We start from the raw sequence: 17,276 nt of genomic DNA, 5'->3' as shown, positions 1-17,276 counted from the left end.
TCGAATTCGACTTTTTTTTATTGAAAAAAAATCTTTCAGTTAAAATATTAATTATTTCATTTTTTGTTGAAAATTCAAGAATATGATTAAATTATTTTCTTCTTGAATTTGACTACTTTTGTTTAAAAAAAATTTTTGTTGTTAAAATATAAACTATGAAATATGAATATTTTAGTTGAAGAATCAAACCTGCTTAAAAATTTCAACTATTTTGTTAAAAACTATTTAATTAAAAAGTAAACTGTCCCATTTTAAGCCGAGAATTAAAATTTTTAATTAAAAAATCACTTTTCTTAGTTTAAAATTAATTTTTCAACTGCAAATTTAACTTTTTTTTTAAAATTATCTTTATTATTACAAAATTCAACTTTTTTTTGAAAATTCGTCCATTGAATTAAAAATTCAAACTATATTTGTTTAAAAACTAAATTTTGTTTCAAAGTTAATATTTTCTTGTTGAAAATACAACTATTTTCTAGAAAATTCTGTTCTTTTCGCTTGAAAATCCTATAAATCCTAAAACTGTAAACAAAAACAATCAGGAAATTTTATATTTTATGTAAGTAATTTATTTAAAATGTACGAGACATCAAAAGGAAATATATATCGAGTTTCTTACTTAAGGATAACGGGAAGTTTATTCTTTGTACTCTATAACCATTTGATGTATTTTACTTCCTACGGGAAAATGATACTTTGGGAGCATTGGCGATTCAGTTCTAGGGTTTAACATACACATATTAAAGAAATATACAAGTGGCTCGATTCTTAAAGAGATATTAAATCCTTCGTAAAATACAATTGCATAAGTACACACTCTAGTCACATTACTCAATTTAATATCAAGAAATTTTCGAGACAACACAGTAAAAAAAAAACTTCTAAAAATGCTGCAAAAAAATGTATCTGGAATCAAGTAAAGTTCCATCTGAATTTTAAGAAAAAATATGAAACATTTTTAAGTACTCTTTTTTTTTTTACTGTGAAATGGAAAGAGAGCACAATGCAGTAAACTCTTGATTGTACGGAATAGAAAAAAAAAACACTTGGATTTAAATGCAACATTATTTAATTATTTATCCCCACAATTGACAAATTTAAATTCCGCACATTCAAGATTCTTGCCTCCGACTACAGTCTTCTTTCTTGACAGTCTCGTAAATCGTAAGACAATTTTTAAAATGTCCTAACGATGTTAATATTACAACAGTCAGCTAATTTCCATCTACAGTGTAAACGATAAGCTTTTAAAAACAAGATATATATGAAAGGATTATAAAAATATAATTTAATTCAGAGACCTCTAATCTTCAGATACGATTTATAGAGTATTATTAATTAATAATAAAGAGATTATCACCACAGAACGTGCTTGTTTTCTCTCTCTCGATAGAGCGATAAATGCATGGGGTTTCTTTTAAAGATAAAAGTTACAAATTAGAAATGAAATCTAGCGAGAAAACTTGATTACGAAAAAGTTTCGCATACCAAAAAAGGCCGTCGGTTCCTTTAAACTCCATCCTTTCGATCATCAATTTCTCCGAGATGGAGGAGAAACAAAACATTATATACATACATACACAAAGCGAATATTCACACTCTGGTGCGCACGAATTCACAAAATTCTTAGGTGTCTTGAGACTCAAGGAAATTGGAGATAAACTGCCGAATTAAAAAATAAAAAAAAAACAAAAAAAAAAAAATAAAGGCGATATTCATGTTTAACTGAACTGTCAAATATCATACATTTTCTTACACGCCATTCATCAGATGTGGCGAATTACTTCTTCTTGGGGGCCGGAGTTGAGGCAGTCAAAATTATTGCACATCCGGCAGTGAAGACACCCCAGAGAAGAATGCTGGCTTCAATTTTCGATACCATCGCTCTGAGATGATCCAGGACGAATTTCACTGGTTCGTTCGAGACTTTCGGTGCTGGCTTGTCCTGCACGATCTTCATTTTTGCCAAATACTCGAGAAGTGGTGGATGATCGCGACTGAAAACTGGAAAGTACTCGCCCACCTTTTCTCTTGTCCACCAGGCTTGGCTGTTTCTGAAATATCAACCGGGACTTTAGTTTTATTAAGCCCGGGTGGCTGCAAAACTTCATTTTTCCTGACAATTAATATTTCAAGACGAAATGAAACAATTTCAGATTAAAAATTTGCAAATTTATTTATTTCAAGTAAAGATGCTTTTTTTCTACCACAAAGAAAGATTCTTCTGTCTAGATAGAGGAATTTTCGTTTCAACAAAATTATGAGTTTTTAAAAGCAATACTTGAATTGTTCACAATATTATGAAATTTGCAAAGGAGTAATTTAATTTTCAACAAAATAGATTAAGTTTTAACTAAATAGTTGAAATTTCACCCTAAGAAGATGAATTAAAAAAAAAAGATAGATGTGACATAATAAAAGAATGTTTAACAAAGTACTTGAATTTTTCACAGAATTATTAAATTTAACAAAAAAATTGTTGAATTTTCATGCTAATAGTTGAATTTTCAACCTAAAAAGATGAATTATCAGCAAAAAATAAATGTGACAAAATTGACGAATTTTAAACAAAATATATAAATTTTTTACAAAATTATGTAAATTATAGTGCCTTAGCGAGAAGTGTCGTAGAGTCTACTATATTTGAATATTCAATCTGCAAAAATGAAGTCTCAACAAAAAATAGACAAATGTGACAAAATTGTCGAATTTTCATCAAAATAATTACATTTTTCACAAAATTATTACATTGTGAAAAAAGATTAATTTTTAAGTAAATAATTGAATGTTCACCCTGACAAGATGAATTCTAAAAAAAAAATAAACAAAAAAATAGAAGAATAATCAACAAAATAGTTAAATTTTCCTTAAATTTATTACATTTTCAAAAAAAATAGTGCAATTTTCAACAAAATAATTTAATTGTCAAAAAAGTTTAATTTTTAACTAAATTGTTGAACTTTCACCCTAGCAAGATGAATTCTCGAAATAAAAAAAATAGACAACATTGACAAAATAGAAGAATGTTCAACAAAATATATAAATATAAATACTTGAATTGTTCACAATATTCTGAAATTTTCATACAAATAACTTAATTTTTAATAAATTAGATTAACTTTTAGCTAAATAGTTGAAATTTCACCATACGAAGATGAATTCTGAACAAAAAACATATACAGATGTGACAAAATAGAAGAATGTTGAACAAAGTAGTTGATTTTTTCACAAAATTATTAAACTAAACAAAAAAATTGTTGAATTTTCATCAAAATAGTTGAATTTTCAACAAAACATATGAATTTTTAACTAATCAATTGAATTTTTAACCGACAAAGATGAATTCTCAACAAAAATAGACAAACATGACAAAATTGTTGAATGTTCAATAAAATAGTTACATTTTTCACAAAATTATTACATTTTCAAAAAAGTAGTGGAATTTTCAACAAAATAATTTAATTGTGAAAAAAAAGATTTATTTTTAACTAAATAGTTGAATTTTCACCCTACCAACATGAATTCTAAAAAAAATAGACAAAATAGAAGAATGTTCATCAAAATAGTTGAATTTTCAACAAAATATATTCATTTTTAACTAATTATTTGAATTTTCAACCCACAAAATGAATTCTCAACAAAAAATAGACAAATGTGACAAAATTGTGGAATTTTCATCAAAATAGTTAAATTTTTCACAAAATTATTACATTGTAAAAAAAAAGATTAATTGTTAACTAAATAATAAATTTTTTCATAAAATTATTATATTTTCAAAAAAGTCGTTCAATTTTCGACAAAATTGTTCATTTTCCACCAAATAGAATAATTTTTATCTAATCAGTTGAATTTTCAACCTACGAAGATGAATTCTCAACAAAAAATAGACAAACGTGACAAAATTGTCGAATATTCATCAAAATAGTTAAATTTTTCACAAAATTATTACATTATCAAAAAAATAGTGCAATTTTCAACAAATTTATTTAATTGTCAAAAAAAAAATTAATTTTTAACTAAATAGTTAAATTTTCACCCTGCCAAGATAAATTCTCCAAAAAAATTTACAAAATAGAAGAATGTTCAACAAAATAATTTAATTTTCAACAAAATAGAATAATTTTTAACTAATCAGTTGAATTACCTATAAAGATGAATTCTCACCAGAAAAGACAAATGTAACCAAAAAAACAACCAAATGTTCAACAAAATGATTAAATTTTTCACAAAATTATTACATTTTCAAAAAAGTAGTGGAATCTTCAAGAAAATAATTTAATTGTAAAAAAAACAATTAATTTTTCACTAAATAGTTAAATTTTCACCATACCAAGATGAATTCTCGAAACGAAAAAAATAGACAACATTGACAAAATAGAAGAATCTTCCAAAAAATAGTTGAATTTTCAACAAAATAGAATTTTTTAAATAATCGACAGAATAATTTTATTTTCAACAAAATATATCTATTTTTAACTCATTATTTGAATCTTTAACCTACAAAGATGAATACAAAATATTTGAATTTTTCGTAGAATTCTCAAAAACAAATATGACAAAATAGTTGCAACCAATATCCGATAAAAAAATATGAATTTTTAACCAAATATGTGAATTTACAATAAAATTATTAAATTCTTAACAAAATAGTTGAATTTTCGACAAAATAGTTCTTTCTTAACAAAATAATTGAATTTTTAACAAAATAGAATTATTTTCAACAAAATAGCAGTAAAATTTTGGCCCAAAAAAAAAACGAATTTTCAACACAATAGATTTTTAATTAATTAGTTCAATTTTCAACCTACAAAGATGAATTATCAACAAAAAATAGACAAATGTGACCAAAAAAACAACCTAATGTTTAACGAAATAGTTGAATTTTTCACAGAATTATTACATTTTCAAAAAAGTAGTTGAATTTTCGACAAAATAGTTCGTTTTCAACTAAATTATTTATTTATCAACAAAATAGACAAATTTTCAACATTACAGTTGAATATCCGATCAAAAACATGAGTTTTTGACAAAAAATGTAAATTTTCAATAAAATTATTAAATTCTAAAAAATAGTCAAAATTTCGACAAAATAGTTCTTTCTTAACAAAATAATTGAATTTTTAACAAAATAGATTATTTTCAACAAAATAACAATTAAATTTTCACCCTACAAAAATTAATTCTTAACCAAAAATTGACAAATATGGCATAATAGAAGAATTTTCAACAAAACAGTTTAATTTTCAACAAAACAGATTAATTTTTAGCTAAACAGGTAGACTTTCAAACAGTTGAATATCCGATCAAATAAAGATGAGATTTTAACGAAATAATTTAATTTTTAACACAATACTTGAATTTCGATAAAATAAATAAGTTTCAACAAAATAGAAAAGTTACATTTTCAGTTAAAAAAGTTAATGTTAACACACAAAAAATCTTCTATAACATAGTTACATTAAAAAAAAAAAGAGATGAACCTTCCAAACAAATAAAAAAATTGTTAACTATATAGTTGAACTATTACCCTAGTAGATAAATTGACAATTTAAAAATATCAATTTTAAAGAGAGAAGTTAAACTTCCAATAAAAAAATGAATTTTCTACCAATATGAAGAATATTTAGTTGCATTTGTTAAATTTTCAGTTAAAAAAAATAAATTACGAAAAAAAATTCATGTTTTAAACCAGAGATGAATGTTCAACTAAAATGATAAATTCTCAACAGAAAAATGATTTTTTAACAAAGTTCCTTCAACTGAGTAGTACAATTCTTAACCAAACAAGATGACTTTTCAACTAATAATAGACATTTCTACCAACAAAGATTTTAATTTCAACTGGAAAATATTTGCATTCATAAACAAAAAAATGATTTTTCAACAAAATAGTTGATTTCCGAACCAAAGAATATTAATTTTTAAGCAACAATTGAATTTTTAACAAAAACAGACAGTATAGTTTGAAAAAAGCAGTATAGCTAAACTTTTAACTCAAAAATACGGATTAGTTTTTAATGAAATTGTTCAATTTTTAATCAATTAATGAAATTGTTAACTAAAAATAGTATCGTCATGAGGAAGCAGCTTCAACAAAAAAAAATTAAAAATTAAAATAAAAGGCAAATAAATGACCACAAAACTGCTTTTTCAAAATTCCTTACTTTTGCCCTGACCATCAACATTCAAAGATCAAAATTTTTAACAGAGCATATTTTTTTAAAACGGAATAAAAAATTTTCAAATTTCAAATTTATTATTGTTGACATTTATTTGAGGTACTTCTTATAGAAACTCTCTGACTCCTGATCGATTTTTTTTCCAAAACCCACGACTAGCATTTAAGTTTTAAAAAAAGTACTTAAAGCGCTTTAAAAAAATATACTCTAAAATTTAAAAACGAATTTCAAAAACCTTTCAACTAAGTAATAGTATTTAAAAAGTTTATTTACTTTTGACTCCACTGCGTATAATGGTAGTGGTAAAGACTGGCTTTCACATATTTAGGCGGGTTATCGCGGAACGGATTTTCCACAATATTAATCAAAGCCAGCACTTCCTTTTGTCCATTCAGGAGGCGATAGGCAAACGACATTAGCCACGGATTCTGGTGATAAGTTCCCAAAGCAGCGAACCACATTTGCCAATCCAAACGAGGTTGATGTGGCGCTAAAAAATCAAACAAAAATAGAATTGTAACAGAGCTTGGAATCACTTCAGAAATAAAAAATCAGGGTGGCGAAGTTGAAAAATAAACGAATTTTGATACAAATATTTAAATTTGCTACTAAAAACTATTAATGTGTCACGAAAAATGGAATGGTTAAACATTCAATTAAAAAAAAAAAATTTCAACCATAGTGATGAATTTGCAACTAAAATGATGAATATTTCACTCAAAAAACTTGAATTTGTCAACAATAAAATTATTTTTTAAACAAAAAAATTAATTTTCAAATAAAAGGATTCATTTTGTAAAAAAAAAATGAAATTTACAACAAAATACATGGATTTTAAACAAAATAGTTGAATTTATAATTAAAGCAGCCACATTTTCCAACAAATAGTTGAATTTTGAACCAAAAATAGAATGTTTGTATTTTCAGTTCAAAATCGAATTCTTAACGAAAACTCAATTTTAAGGAAAATAGTTTAAATTTTTACTTGAGTAGTTCAATTCTTAGATTAAAAAAAAAATAATTTTCAACAAAGTAGTTACATTTTTAACCAGAGATCAATTTTCAATTAAAACGAAGAATCTTAAAACCAAAAGATAATTTTTAACAAGAAAGTTGAACTTTTAACCAAGTAATTTTATTTCCAATTTAAAAGATGAATTTTCAACTAAGATGATGAATATTAAACTGAAATACTTGAATTTTTAACCGAAAATGAGGATATTTAAACAGGAAGATTAAGTTGCAAAGAAAAATATAATATTCAACCAAATAAATCGAATTTTTAATCAAATATTTGGATTTTCAACGAAATAAATCAATTTTCAATTTTTTAAAAAAATTTCATCCAAATTGTTGAATTTGAAATTAGAAAAGATCGATTTTTAACAAAAAAATGGAATAATTAAACTTTCATTTAAAAAAATAACATTTTTAACAAAATAGTTCAATTTTTAACCAGTGTTGAACTTTTAAATCAAATTATGACACTTTAACTGGAATAGTTTAATTTTAAACCAAAAAGATGAATTTTCAAATAAAATAATGAATATTTAACTCAAAAACACTTGAATCTTCAACAATAAAAATAATTTTTAAACAACAAAATAAATTCTCAAATAAAAAGATTAATTTTGTACCAAAAAATGAAATTTTCCAACAAAATGCGTAGTTTTAAAACGAAATAGTTGAATTTTTTTATTAAAGAAGACACATTGCTAGCCAAATAATTGAATTTTGAACCAAAAAAGTCATAATTTTTAACCGAAAATGAAAAAACATTTTTTTAAATTTTAGATGGACATTAAAATTTTCAGTTGAAGGAATTAATTTTCAACCACAGTGATGAATTTTCAACAAGAAAGATGAATATTTAACTCAAAAACACTTGAATTTTCAACAATAAAATTAATTTTTAAGCAACAAAATTAATTCTCAAATAAAAAGATAAATTTTGTACCAAAAAATGAAATTTTCCAACAAAATGCGTAGTTTTAAAACGAAATAGTTGAATTTTTAATTAAAGAAGACACACTGCCAGTCAAATAATTGAATTTTGAACCAAAAAGGTCAAAATTTTCAACCGAAAATGGAATAACATTTTAAAAAATTTTAGATGGACATTAAAATTTTCAGTTGAAAGAATTAATTTTCAACCACACACTCAAAATCACTTGAATTTTCAACAATAAAATTAATTTTTAAACAACAAAATTAATTCTCAAATAAAAAGATAAATTTTGTAACAAAAAATGAAAATTCTCAACGAAATATATGGATTTTAAACGAAATAGTCGAATTTTTAATTAAAGAAGACAACCAAATAGTTGTATTTCGAACCAAAAAAGACATAATTTTCAACAAAAAATATAAAACCATTTTTTCAATTTAATTTTTTAATTTTAAATGGACATTTCAATTTTCAGTTGAAGGAATTCATTTTCAACCACACTGATGCATTTACAACTAAAATTATAAATCTTGAACTGAAATAGTTGAATTTTCATCCAAAAAGGATACATTTTCAGCTAAAAATAGAATTATTCAATTTTCAGTTAAAAACCTAATTCTGAACGAAAAAACCAATTTTAAGCCAAATATTTTAGATTTTTACTGGAGTAGTTTAATTCTTAGTTTCAAAAATATTACTTTTCAACAAAGTAGTTACATTTTTAACCAAAGATGAATTTCCAATTAAAACGAAGAATCTTCAAACCAAAAGAATAATTTCTAACGAGAGAGTTGAAGTTTTAACCAAGTAATTTTACTTCCAATCTAAAAGATGAATTTTCAACCAAAATAATCAATATTAAACTGAAATACTTAAATTTTTAACCGAAAATAAGAGTTTTTAAACAGGAAGATTAAGTTGCAAAGAAAAAGATAATATTCTACCAAACAGATTTTTTAACAAAATATTTATATTTTCAACGAAATAAATCAATTTTCAATTAAAAAATACAAATTTTCATCCAAATTGTTGAATTTGAAATTAGAAAAGATCGACTTTTAACAAAAAAATGGAATGGTTAAACTTTGATTTGAAAAAATTAATTTTCATCAAAAGAGTTCAATTTTAAACCAAAAAGATGAATTTTCAACTAAAACGATGAATATTTAACTAGAACACTTGAATTTACAACAACCAAATTAATGATTAAACAACAAGATTAATTTCCAAATAACAGAATTCATTTTGTAACAAAAAATTTAATTTTTCAACAAAATACATGGATTTTAATCGAAATAGTTGCATTTTTATTTGAAAAAGCCACATTTTCAACCAAAAAGTAGAATTATGAACAAAAAATTGTAATTTTTTAAAAAATATTTGTGAAATGTTTTATATTCATTCACTGAATCTTAGAAATCTGATTGACTTATTCTAGTCTTTCAAAATCTTTAAAATCCTTCAAATCTTCTGAGTTTAAAAATCTGTGAAATCTGTTTGAAATCGTTTAAAATCTTTTTAAAACTTGGTAAAATGGAAAAGTTACATTTTCAGGTAAAAAATTTATTTTCAATAATAATAAAAAAAAGGATATTGAACAAAATAGTTAAGTTTTCAACAAAAGAGATGAACTTTCAAAGAGTAAAATAAAATTTTAACAAAGTGATTCAACTTTTACCTAAGTAGTTAAATTTGCAATGAAAAAAAAAATCAGCTAAAAATGGAATAGTTGCATTTTTAATCAAAGAACAGATCAAATTTCTATCAAAAGGAATGAATATAAAAAAAAGACGAATTTTCAACAAAAGAAGTGGATTTTCTACGAAGACAAATTTTCCAATCAGTCTAAAAAATTTTCAAGCCAATTGTTAAATTTTCAAGCCAAAAAGACAAATCCTTTACAGAAAAGTTAAATTTTCAACCAGAAAATATGAATTTTGAACCAAAAAGTACATTTTCATCCTAAAAAGTTGATTTTTTCAGCCCAAAAACACTAATTTTCTACTAAATAGTTCAATTTTCACCCACAAAATATGAATTTTAAACAAAAAACGATCAATTCTCAACCAATAATTGAATAGTTCAACTTTCAGTAAAAAAAAATTATTACATTTCAGAAATTTAAATGAAAATGTTATTAAAGTTGAGAAAAAATCAGGAATAAATGAGAAGCTTTGAAATATCTTCGATTGTAGTTTCATAATTTTCACTGTGATAAGAAAAACAATCTATTGTTAAAAAGAGATGTGTTTTCTACTTTCAAACAAAATACAAAAATTATAAATCAAATAAAAACTATCAAAAACCGTTTCAGCCAATTTCTTCGTTCAGCAGTCAGGAAAATAAAAAAAAAACTATTTTTTCTTTAAGGAAATACAAATTCAAAGATCACGATAAAAAAAATTTAACGGCTTATCTAGGATTTTCTTATTGAGTAAATTTAGAAGGAGTCAAGTAAATAAAAAAATTCAAGAGAATTCCAAAGAATTAAGGGTGAATTTCAAGAAAAATTCCAAATCCTTTTAAATCTTTGAAATCCAACTAATTTCTAACATAAGAAGTGACTAATGATTAAAGAACAATTCAAGATAAATTCAAAAAAATTCAAATAAATTGGAACAATTTTAGGAATCGAAAAAAATTTGATTGATGACAATAAATTTTGAGTGAATTTAGAGAAATTTAAAAGAAATGTGAAGAATTAGGTGAAATTCACAAAAAAAATCAATCAAGTGAATTGATAAAAATTTTAAAACATGGAAAGAATTGAGTAAATTTAGAAGAATTCAAAAATTTTTTTAAGGATTTAGGATAAATCAATAAGAATTCAGAGCGAATTAAAAATAAATAAATAAATTTATTTAAAAATTACACAAATAATTATATGTCTAATTTGATTGCGCATGAATGATTTGTTGTCTTTAGTAGAAATGCATTGGTCTTTACGTCTAAAAGAAGTGAATTTTACGATTTTCGCTCATTATTTTTGATTTGAAAGGTAATAGAAAATCTTAATGATTTTTATCTTTTACCCAGAACTATCAGAACATTATTTTTATTTAGGAAAAAAATAAAACTCGTTTTTCAATATTTGAATTCTAGGCCAAATATTTTCAACATGCCTCCAGAAAAGTGGCATAGGGCTATTTCAAATCTTTAAAACTCTTTATAACTCTACAAAATGCCTCACTTCTCATGAATAAATTCTGTAAAATCCACTAAAATATTATAAAATTTCGTGATTTTTTATTATATTCTCTAAAACCATGAAAAATCTATTAAAATACATTGAGAGTTCTAAAATCCCTTGAAATTATAGAAATCCTCGGAAATCTTACAAAATAACGCGAAATCTTTTAAAATATCATAAGACTTCATATGTCCTGTAAAATCGTTCCATATCTTCAGAAATTCTAGAAAATTTTTTATCCTAAAATATAAATCCCAAATAAATCAATATTTTTTAAATCTGTGAAATATTTGAAATCTTTAAAATATTTGTAAAATCTTCCGAAATCTTCTAAACAAATTTGAAATCGTTTATAATCTTTTAAATGTTTTGAATTATTCGAAATCTTTTGAAAACATTTATAAATCATTGTAAAACTTTGAAATGTACCGAAATCTTATAAAACTAATTTGCAATAATACCCTTTTTTAAATCTTTAATATCTTTGAAATCTTCAGAAAGTTTTTAAATCCTTATGAAATCTTTGTAAACTCTTTAAAATATTTGTAAATTCTATATAAATATTTGTAAAATCTTCTGAAATCTCTAAACAAATTTAAAATCGTTCAAAATCTTTCATATTTTTGAAATATTCGAAATATTTGTGAAATCTTTTGAAATCTTCTAAAAACATTTTAAACTTATTGCAAAACCTTGAAATGTACCAAAATCTTATCAAACTAATGTACAATAATACCCTTTTTAAAATCTTTAAAATCCTTGAAATCTTCTGAAAGTTTTAAAATATTTGTGAAATCTTTGTAAAATCTTCTAAACAAATTTAAAATTGTTTGATTCTTTTAAATCTTTTTTAATCATTTAAATCCCTTTCGAAATCTTTGAACTTAAAGTCTTTATGAAATTTTTATCAAATCTTTGAAATATTTGTAAAACCTTTTGTATTCATTTTAAATCATTAAAATATTTGAAATCTTTGTGAAATATTTTAGAACCTTTTTAAATATTCTTTTATAAATACTTTTTTGAAATAAAAAATCATTTTTAATTTTTCTAGGAAATGTTTTTTTCTTTTTCGGAAACAAATTTGAAATTGTTAACAATCTTTTAAATGTTTTGAAATATTCGAAATCTTTGCGAAATCTTTTTAAATCGCTCTAAAAAAAATCGTTGAAAAAAATTTGAAATATACCAAAATCTTATAAATCTAATTGACCATAATACCCTTTTTCAAATCTTTAATATCCTTGAAATCTTCTGAAAGTTAAGAAATTTTTCTGAAATATTTGAAATCTTTAAAAAATCTGCGAAATCTTTATAAAATCTTCTCCAAAAATTTGAAATCGTTAAAAATCTTTTAAATTTTTTGATATCTTTTCAATCCCTTTCGAAATCTTTGAACGTAAAGTCTTTATGAAATTTTTATCAAATCTTTGAAATATTTGTAAAATCTTGTGTATTGATTTTAAATAATTAAAATATTTGAAATCTTGGTGAAATATTTGTAAAATCTCCTGAAATCTTCTAAACAAATTTTAAATCGTTAACATTCTTTCAAATGTTTTGAAATATTAAAAATCTTTGAGAAATCTTTTAAAATCATCCAAAAAAATTTACAAATCATTGAAAAACTTTTAAATGTACTGAAATCTTATAAAACTAATTTGCAATAATACCCTATTTTAAATCTTTAATATCCTTGAAATCTTTGGAAAGTTTTAAAATCCTTATGAAATCTTTGTAAACTCTTTAAAATATTTGTAAATTCTATAAAAATATTTGTAAAATCTTCTGAAATCTCTAAACAAATTTAAAATCGTTTAAAATCATCCAAATGTTTTGAAATATTCAAAAATATTCAAAAATAGAAATAAATAGTGATTAACCCACGTATTAATTAATTGATTAACAAGTGATCAACATGATTTTTCAAAGTGCCTGACTCAAATAGGGTACTCATAGGGATCAAATATTGAAAATAGGATACTTTAGGGACCTTAACTGAATATAGGGTCCAATAAGGAATATAGGGACCGGTCTGAGAGGCCTGAGAATATTTTTTAATTAAAACAATAAATATTAATGACGAAAAGTAACATGAAAACTCACCAACAAATGGCATCGAATTATTGACGTTTCCTGGCTTGTAAAGGAATCCATATTCCTTCCAAGGCCCATCAACACTATTGCTTCCTTCGATTGTTATTTCCGGTCTTCCTCCAACACCCGTCATTCTACGGAAAAGACCATAAGTATTCACAATCTGGAATGGATCCACTTTAGCATGAAGTTTCTTAAGTTGGATAGGCACAGTCTGATTATGAGACGAATGCAGCGATGAATAAGGAACCTAAAAGCAATAAAAATGTAATTTTCATAGTCATCAAATTATAGGGCATTAAAAAAATTTAACTTAAATTTTATCAAATTTTTACTCACAACGCTGAGGGCGAAAATCGAACCCACGATCAAAGTATAAAATACAGTGACGAGCGTCGTAGTCACTTTCTTCTTGAGTCCTTTGACATTCAAGATTGAATTAGTGACTGCATCAGCGACCGTGAATCCGAGAGAAATCATTCCGATATAAACAGAAATTGGAACCGCTTTTGCGAGAACTTCGTCGAACTGCTTCTGGGTAAATGCTGGAGAGGGGCAAAAAAATTCGATTTTAGAGAATTTTCTCGAAGATGAGAAAATTATCACCGTCAACCGGGGCATTCTCTGACAATTAGGATTTTTTGTATTATTTTTAAAAAATGTAATAGATGTTTCCTAAATAAAATGAAGGGTTTTTTTAATCGAAGAAAAAATTTTCCGGTTCGCAAACATTTTTCACGGCCAATGAAATTTAAATAATCAAACTATATTCTAAACATTGTTCCACATACAGTAATAAACAATAAACAACATATAAAAGCATTCAAAGTGGAATAATTGAATTCCAAACTTTTAAAATTGAAGTTTAAAAGTTTTTCAATTCAAAAATTGTGTATTCAAATGATCAAAAATTTACACGTACCAAATGGAAGGTACTAGCACTTTTCAATTAACAATGTTAAATGAAATGCAAAATTTAGAACTTTTATAAATTATTGAGTTCAAAGATTCAGATTAAGTTCACAAAATATAAATCAACGTTAAAATTTTCACTAGTCTAAATTAAATAATCAAGCAATGAACTTTAAAATTTTTCAAAATTATATTTTTTTAAGTCATTTTAAGCTAGATATACTAAAAATTGAAAAATGATTGTTTTAACTTAACATTGATGTAATTAGAAGATAAATGATTTTTATTCTAAATAGCCTAGGCATTCTTTAAAAGCTTTAAAATTTTATTTCAAAATCTTGAGAAATCTAGAAGTCGTTTTAAATTTTTCCAAATTCAAAATCATTTTTTAATTTTTGTTTCAGAACTTTTAAATATATTTCAAAATAAATTGAATTTTTTCTATAACTTTTAGAAAATCCTGCAAATTAAAAAAAAATTGAATTTGAATTTATAAATAACAATAGAACACTTATTATTTGTAAAAATATTAGAGTGATTTTAAGCGATATTTAGAAGTTTTGAAAAGATTCGAATTAAATTTAGAACTTGAAATAGTTTCAAATACTTACAGCCGAATTTAAAACAAAATGTAGATTTTTGCAGATTTCAAACAAAAAACTTAGAATTTTTTTTTTAAATTGTGAAATATTTCAAAAGAATAAAAAATTTTCTTAAGATTCTTAGGAAAATTGAAAATGATTTTTCACTTTGAAAAATTTTTGTAAGAGAAAGTTTAAAAAGATTTTGAGAGATTTCAAACATGATCAAAGAAGAACATGGAATATTTTAAGGATTTATTTTAATTAGCAGGATTTTCAAAAATTGTACGAAAATGACGATTAATTTTATAATATATTTAAAAGTTATAAAAAAAACTATCAACACAATTCGTTTAAATTATTTGAAATAATTTCAAGTTTTTAATTAATTTTGCATCTTTTCAAAACTTCTAAATATCTCTTAAAATTACTTTAAAAAATTCTACAAATAATAAGTGTTCAATTGTTATTTATGCGTCAAAATGCAACAATATCAAAAAATACATATTAAGCAGAATAAAAAAAATTTTATTTGACATTAGTAACGTAATTGTTGGGAAACTAATTCAACATAAATTTATTTAAAATTTAACTGTGCGCGCCAAAGAAATATATTCGAGTGAAAAAAAAGACGTAGCCAAGAATAATTTTGAAAAGTAGGAAATTTTATTGTTTAGTGAAAAGTCACGGAATTAAAAAAATCATGCAAAAGTCAGGGTATTTCTGTAAATTTCAATAGCTGTCAAGCAGAGCAAATTTGTAATTTTTAAATTTTAATTTGACATTGTTTTATTCCGTTCATCAAAGATTCTAGGTTTGAATTAATGCAAATTTAATATTCTGCTCATTAATTATTATAATGCTCAGGGAAAAGTATTCAACCTTTTTTTTTTGTAATTCAACTATTTCGTAGAAAATTAACTTGTTTAAAACTCATATTTTGGTGTTCGATAAGTGGATTCAAATCTCTCTTTGATGAAAATTCAACTATTTGTATTTAAATTTGTGTTTTTATTTTAAAAATTTATCTATTTTAGCAGAAACTGCATTTTTATTCAATAAAAATACAATTATTTGGTTGAAAATTCCACAATTCTGTTAAAAAGTCAAACTTTTTTTTTAATTTGTCCTTTTGATTTAAAAATTCATCTGTTTTAGTAGAAATTTCATCTTTTTTGGATAAAAATGCAACTGTTTGGTCGGAAATACAAAAATTTTGTTCAAAAGTAATACTTCTTATTTGAAAATTCAAGTAGCTTTTTATAAAAATTGCTTCTTATTTAAAAATCATACTCTGATGTTGAAAAGTCAAATAAAAATCTCTTCTGGATGAAAATTCAACTATTTATTTTTTGATTTGTTTTTTTATTTTTAAAAATTATCTATTTTAGTAGAAACTGCATCTTTCTTGAATAAAAGTACAACTGTTTGGTTGAAAATTCAACAGTTTTGTTAAAAATTCAACTTTTTTTTTTAAATTTGTCTCTTTTATTTAAAAAGTCATTTGTTTTAGTAGAAATTTCATCTCTTTTGGATAAAAATGGAACTGTTTAGTTGAAATTGCAAACGTTTGTTTAAAAAGTAATCCTTCTTAGTTGAAAAATTCAACTGCCTTGTTGAAAATTTAAGTATCTTTTTAGAAAACTTAATTTTTATTTAAAACTCATACTCTGATTTTGAAAAGTCAAATTAAAATTTTGTGGATGTAAATTCAAATATTCGTTTGAAAATTTGTATTTTTATTTTAAAAATGTATCTATTTTAGCAGAAACTACATCTTTCTTAAATAGAAATACAACTGTTTGATTAAAAATTCAACAATTGTGTTAAAAAGTCCAACTTTTTTTTTAAATTTGTCTTTGATTTAAAAGTGCATCTGTTTTAGTAGAAATTCAGTCTTTTTTTTCTACAAAATAGAAAAACTAAAATTGGAACGCTAAAAGTTGAAAAATTCTTCGAAAATCTAAAGATTCAAAGCTTTCTCTATAAAACAATTCAGTTTCAAATTGTTTTCTTTTAAATATTTGGTTTCATTTTCTTTGTCTAAAATGAACAGTGAAATATTGCTAAATATGAAAAACTTATTCTTTTTATACATTAGGAAATTTCAAATTAAATGGGATAAAAATTAAATAATTTAGACTCATATTATTTTCAATTTAATAAAAACATTCAATTATGAATATATTATGGATTTAGTTTTAAGTTGAAAATAGTAAAACGCACTTTACATATTATAATGGATAAAAAAAATTAATAGAAGTAATATACGAGGGTAGTTCAATAAGTCCTTAGAATGACCAACAGATGGCGCGCGAATCGCTCCAAATCATCTGTTTTCAGTCAGCACCACTCGCGACTAGATATAT

The 17,276-nt window shown here is 23.7% G+C and overlaps 1 protein-coding gene across 1 annotated transcript in view; it reads right to left on the bottom strand.

The window, feature by feature from the left end:
- Window positions 1-643: 643 nt before the first annotated feature.
- The window catches only part of LOC117177953 (lipase maturation factor 2-like), a 48,477-nt gene continuing 31,844 nt past the window's right edge, over window positions 644-17,276 (bottom strand). Inside the window, exons 7-10 of the mRNA XM_033369087.1 lie at window positions 13,754-13,959; window positions 13,424-13,664; window positions 6,453-6,669; window positions 644-2,054 (exon numbers count right to left, since the gene is read on the bottom strand). Coding sequence (XP_033224978.1) covers window positions 1,781-2,054; window positions 6,453-6,669; window positions 13,424-13,664; window positions 13,754-13,959 — 938 coding nt within the window. The 3' untranslated portion in view covers window positions 644-1,780. The remainder of the gene's footprint in view (window positions 2,055-6,452; window positions 6,670-13,423; window positions 13,665-13,753; window positions 13,960-17,276) is intronic.

Source organism: Belonocnema kinseyi, chromosome 8, assembly GCF_010883055.1.
Source record: "Belonocnema kinseyi isolate 2016_QV_RU_SX_M_011 chromosome 8, B_treatae_v1, whole genome shotgun sequence".
Taxonomy (NCBI): Eukaryota; Metazoa; Arthropoda; class Insecta; order Hymenoptera; family Cynipidae; genus Belonocnema; species Belonocnema kinseyi.
Note: the sequence above shows the minus strand (reverse complement) of the source record. Positions and strands in the feature narration are given on the sequence as shown.